The sequence below is a fragment of the Ammospiza nelsoni genome, chromosome 15 (genome assembly GCF_027579445.1).
Source record: "Ammospiza nelsoni isolate bAmmNel1 chromosome 15, bAmmNel1.pri, whole genome shotgun sequence".
NCBI lineage: Eukaryota > Metazoa > Chordata > Aves > Passeriformes > Passerellidae > Ammospiza > Ammospiza nelsoni.
In genome coordinates this window covers 9994001-10000000 of record NC_080647.1, presented here as the reverse complement: position 1 = coordinate 10000000, position 6000 = coordinate 9994001, and the positions used below count along the sequence as shown (strand labels likewise).

The following is a 6000-nucleotide window of genomic DNA, read 5'->3' as shown; positions in this document are numbered from 1 at the left end:
GAAGGCAGCAAGTATAGTGCTAGAAGTAGTAATGTTAATGAATAATTGCAACTGCAAAATAAGAGAAAATATCCCTTCATGAAGGCTTTTTTTTCATACTTTCTTTTTTAGATGGTTGCCCAGGTCTCTGTTATGGAAATGGGAGGTGCACTCTTGATCAGAATGGGTGGCACTGTGTTTGTCAAGTGGGCTGGAGTGGCTCAGGATGTAACGTTGTCATGGAAATGGTGTGTGCAGATAACCTGGACAATGATGGAGGTATGATACATAATTGATGTGTCTTTGTTTATCTGTCACATCCTTGACTGCCATTTAAATCCATAGTTTTGGTGTATGCTTTCCTTTTTATCACAAAATGTCAATGTTTGTCTGTTTGCTCAAGACAGTTTTTCCACTGACTTCATCTGAAGTAACACAGTGAGGACACAGACCCTTGAGCTGGATGCTACTGAAGGCAAAAAATATCTTTGGCCATATTTACCATCCCACTACTTGCTTTTTTTCTCATAAAAAGCAAAACAAAACAAAAGTTTAATACGTAATTTCCTGTATCTCCTTTCCACTCTTCCTCATAATTCTGTCAGTCTTTCAGAAAAAACAGCCAAGAGAAACCCAAATGAAAGAAACCTCTGTGCCTGTCAAAATGCATCCAGTTAGACTTCTATTATTATTAATTTAATATATATGCAAGCATAAAGTGCACATTTACGCTTGCTTTTAACATTAGTCCCTCTTAATATTTCTACTGAGACACAGCACAGTTCTTGCAATTTTCTGGACCTACTTTTGAAGGACTGTTGAGGGAACTGGTGTAGAAAGTGTACAGAAGAGATTCTGGAAAGTACTGTAAACAGAGCCTTGTACTGAAATAATCATTTGCTCCTTTCTATCAGTTGAATAAGGGTATTTGGCACTAAGTGCTCCTCTCAGTTCTCTGTGATCTTGATTTCATTCTAAGGTTGCATAAGTTTTAGGTTTGCTGGGGAAAACATAGTTCTTTCATACATTGGTCTCTGCTTCCTTTCCAGTAGTTTGTTCAAATACAAAAGTTAGGGTTTTGGGATTTTTTTTTAAGAAAAAACATCCAGCTCTATTTCAAACTTGCCAGTGGGAGAGAAGCCACAATATTCCTGACTGGTTTCTCTCAGAGTTAATTATTTTTCCTGTCTGTTTTGGACTCTGTCATTTATTGAACGGTCAAGGACTATTGCTTTTCTCTCCTTCACCTGCTACCATCCTTTACCCCGTGCTTGTCCCATCCTCAGAGCTGTGCAGCAGAAAGTGGATTCAAGGCCAGGTTTTATCAGGCTCTGAGATACCTGCAACAGTGCAAGATATCCATCCCCATGGCAGGGACTTGGAACAAGGGGATCTTTAAGGTCCCTTCCAACCCATACAGTTCTATGATTATATGATCAGCCCAAAACATAGCTAATTTTTTTTTCCTTAGGTTGTACACTGACATGTATTAAAATACATGTTATCTTTTTTTGTCACACCTGAAGACCATATCAGTGTCCTGGATGAGATCATACACTTGACTGTAGGGGCAAACCTTTGTATGATGATTGTATTTTCTTCTAGGTCATTGATAAATTAAGCTTGATGTAGGTCCAAGAACTGAGGTCACTGTGGGACCTCAATAGAAACATTCTGACTCAGTGATGATTCCTCATTTACAGATATATTTTGAGACCTTCTGATTTTGTATCCTGTGGGCTCTAAGACCCTGCTGTCCTTTGGCAAAGGCTTCCTTATTTCTGAACCCTATTCAAAATCTCCTTATTCCTCTCATATCCTTCCTTTTCCACTTTATTTCCAAGAGGTCCAAGAGCCCTGTCTGTGCCCACTGTCTGTGCTCTCCTGCACTGGAGAGTGTCCCTGTCACACAAGGTCCCACAGCTGGTGTCCCTGCCCCCTGTGCTCTCCCATCTGTCGCTGCTGTCCCCCGCTGCCCGAGCCTCTGACTCACTGCACTCTTAGATCTGCCCACTAAACCCTGGTTAGCCTCAATGTATGGAAAGCATTTTCTGATACTCTCTTTGAACTGGCTGTCTATAAACTGCCCTGTACTGTGATTTTGGGTGCTTTATATTCTGCAATAACACTGAGTTATTGGAAGAGTTGGCACTTACAACTCTAAATCTCCTTGAATTTGTCAGTTTAAGGCAGATACTTCACATCGTTTCACTGCAGGTTTTAAAAGCAATTTTCTTTTCCCTTTTTAATGGGAACATAACATGGACTAGGACAGCTCTGTTGACATTAAAATTAGAGAATAAGTGCAGAGAGAAATATTTAATTAATCTGACTACTACAGATGGGCTAAATGTAATTAAGTTTTCTTCACAATTTCCTATAAGAAAAGAAAATTATATCTACATATTATAACCACTTCTCTTTATATATATATGATGTTTCTAGGACCTTATTTGGCATAAGTATAAATTAGTAAAATTCCCCCTAAAGCCACTGGAGTTATATCAGTGTTAGATGAAATCAGAAGCTGTGTGTTTCAGGGTTTGTGTACCAACACAACAGGGGAATCAGGAATTGGGAAGGAGGTGTGACATTACCTCTTAAGTCCTGTTTGCTGGGAGGTTGAGCCTTTGACTATGAGAATATTATGGTGGCATAGCAAGTTTTCATCCACCAAGCTAAACACCTGGAGTAGGTTCATCAGGATGGAAGTTAATAGTATTTTCCCCTGCAGCTGATGTAAGTTAAACATCAGCTGATGAGGTGAGTTAAACACAGCTGACAGGTGGTAGCTTCCTAAGGCCTTAGGATGTGACACAGTCAGTGACACATAGCCCAAGAGATAATTAGGTGCCCTTTTATAGGCCAAATAATGGAATTCTCACCTAGCAAAGGTCTTAATCATTCCATTTGTGTTTATATCAAACATTTGTATCTCAGTCCTTTTGTGCTTCAAGTTCATGAGGAGGAGGTCACCACCAAAGAACAAAGCTGAAGTAAAGTTCAGCAATTATAATTTCAAACAAACTCTAATTTTAGGACTTAGACAAAGGGATAATTTTGTGTAGTTTTACATTATTTTTTCAGTTAATTTGTCACATGGTACTTTTGGGGATGGAAAACCTGAGATTTTTATAATTCAAAACTACATTCAGTGACACAGTAAAAAAAAAACAGGTTAGTCCCAACCATAAGGATTCAGTAATGTCATTTAATTGGCATGGTGTTGTTGTTTACCCTGTATTAAGAGCACAAAGCTTTGGGAGGGGGAAAGTATTAGGTATTAAAAGTATTAAAAAGTACTACAAAATAAATTTTTTTAAGGATGATATAATCATATAAAGAAAAGCTATAAGCATATTCACAGTCATCCTGGTCCTGCAGCCACTGAAGCGCCAAGACCCCCTTGGTGCAGTTCCTGGTGGTGGTAAGATAAAACACATGTGGAACGACTCTCGGGGGCAGGGAAAGTGCAATTTCTTTTAGAGCCCCATTAGGATTTGCTGCACTTGTTCCCTGGCTGTACCAGAGCTGCCTTTTCCATTCCAGCTCATAAGTCTCTGTTAGCTTTTTCCTGCTTGCAGGCTTAAGGGCATGTTTACCTGTTCAAATATCACTACAAATATCAGTGGAAAGGTCTTAGCATTATAACAGATGCACGATGGCATGGTTTGCACTTGCTCTCATGGAGTGCTTCTGCAGTCTGTTAGCAGTGTGATGTCCATTAAAAAATGCCAAGGAGTCAAGCAGGTGTCCTTTGCAGTGGGGCCTTTCCCTCACTGCGGCTTCCCTCAGCATAATTCCCCATTCCTTATCCTCCTTCTTTCCTGTCACAACTGACTTGATTTCAGTTTATAAGATGAGCAATTCAGCTCATCTGAGCAGGTCATTTCCTCATGTCCTGCCACTAATTTAGATTCATTGGAAGCTCCAGTAGCTCCAAAACATCTCTAGAAAGCTCTGCTGAGTTCTTTGCAGGCAAAGTGCCTGTGTCTTGGGGCAGGAGGCAGAACACACTGCTGAGGTGTGGGGACACACAAGGCACTCATGGGTCACACTCCACTCAGTTGTAGGCAAGCTACAATTTGCCTGGTTTTTGGACAGATATTTACCTAGTTGCTGCACAAACAGGTCTTTGTCTCAAGCTGAAAGTTGCAGCCTGTCACTCCCATTAGTTTCTTTGATACAGATCTCCCTTTTAAATTTGCCTGCATCTCCTTTTATCATTTGTCTTTCATGAATCAATCTTGCCAGTTTGTTTTTAAGGAAAATACTGTTTACTACAAGCTTTGAATTCTTTTCCAAATATGCCTTCAGTCACTTCAGACAGTTATTGTAGCATTCTCCAAGCTTTTCCAAGCACAAGGAAATATATGACTCAGCATAGCCTTGGGTTGATAACCAGTGCTGCTAAAATATTGATGTATTTCTGACCCGTCCATTGGCATTTTAATAACCCATCCATCACAGAGATATTGAGTCCATATATAAGTAATATGCTATTATTACCCAATATAAATAATACTGATGGGAATGGTTTTCATTGTTGCTGAGCAACAAGGACTCTCTAGGGATACTTAGAGTTTCTGAAAACCCTGATATATTCGTATTGTCCCCAGTGTGGAAGGCCAAATACTGCTGGTACTCACTGGGTAAAACACTCACAGCCTTTCCATAGGTGCACTGATGGGTTTCCTTATATAAACACCAGCATTCCCAGTTAACAGCCTCACTGTCTGCTGCCTGCTATGTATTATGGATAAAATTTGGGCGCTTTGAATTAATGCATATGAATAAGCATTAGAGACTCTTGACAGTTGCTGCTGCTTCGTCTCTTCTGAAGTTACTCTTTGATTCCGTTTGCTTGGATTCCTGGCAACACTAATTAGACTGAACTGAGCCTGTGGTGAATAAAGTCAGCACAGGCAATATTTAAGGAGACACTTAAATCCCATTTTTTACTTTCTGTGAAAATGTTCTGAACACAGATCTCACAACTCCATCTCTGGCTTGCACTCACTGGGATCACTATAGACAGAGCAGGAGTGCACTGCTACACTCACACCCCTCTGGGTAGCTCTGCAGCAGTGAAAATCAAACTCATTGGTACTTACAGAATTGTGGAATTTCCTGACTTGAACAGGACCCCAAGAATCATCCAAGTGGGGCTCCTGATCCTGCACAGGACAGCCCCAAAAATTACACCATGTTATCTGAGTGTAATCCAAACACTTCTTGAACTCTGTCAGGTTTTGTGCTGTTGCAGCTTTCCGGGAGAGCCTGTTCCAGTGTCCTACCACCCTCTGGGTGAAGAACCTTTTCCTAATATCCAACCTAAACCTCCCCAGCTTCATGGTGTTCCCCCAAGTCCTGTCACTGGTTGCCAGAGAGGAGGGATCAGTGCCTGTCCCTCTGCAGGTGTTGAAGACCACAGTGAGGTCTTCCTCAGTCTCCTCCAGAAACAAGCCAGGTGACCTCTGATGTTCTTCTTAGGGCTTCCCCTAGAGGGCTTTCACCATCTTCATAGCTCTGCTTTGGACATTTTCTAATGGCTTTGGACATTTTCTAATGGCTTTATATCCTGGTGACCAAAACTAAGCTCAGCATATCTAATCTAGAGATTAGATTTTTGTGTCACTGAGCAAGTGCATCATTAGGATGTGTTTGTGAGCATGTCTGCATACATGTTTCTGCACTATATAAGCATCTACACCACTTCTTGTAGTATTCTGGGTTTGACATTACCATAAAACTTCAAATCTGTTTGTTTACATTAACCAGGTAGTTAATTGTTAATTTCAGTACATCTTCTGCATGGTGAAAAAATATTGAAAGGGTGAGAGCTCTGCTCATTTAATGAACTTTTAAACAGAAGAGCAATTGTAAGTTTTATTGCTGACTAGCTATGTTTTCCTCACCAGAATTTAATGATAGAGGATGGTTTATTAAAATAACTAACATTAGTAACATGGGAGGTAGAGTCTGATTGAATTTTTCATTTTCATAGCCAGTTAATGAAGT

The 6000-nt window shown here is 40.2% G+C and overlaps 1 protein-coding gene across 1 annotated transcript in view; it reads left to right on the top strand.

Moving 5' to 3' along the window:
* TENM1 (teneurin transmembrane protein 1) overlaps nt 1-6000 on the top strand; it is a 306681-nt gene that overhangs the window by 210864 nt on the left and 89817 nt on the right. Inside the window, exon 14 of the mRNA XM_059482796.1 lies at nt 112-258. Within this exon, the coding sequence (XP_059338779.1) occupies nt 112-258 (147 nt within the window). The remainder of the gene's footprint in view (nt 1-111; nt 259-6000) is intronic.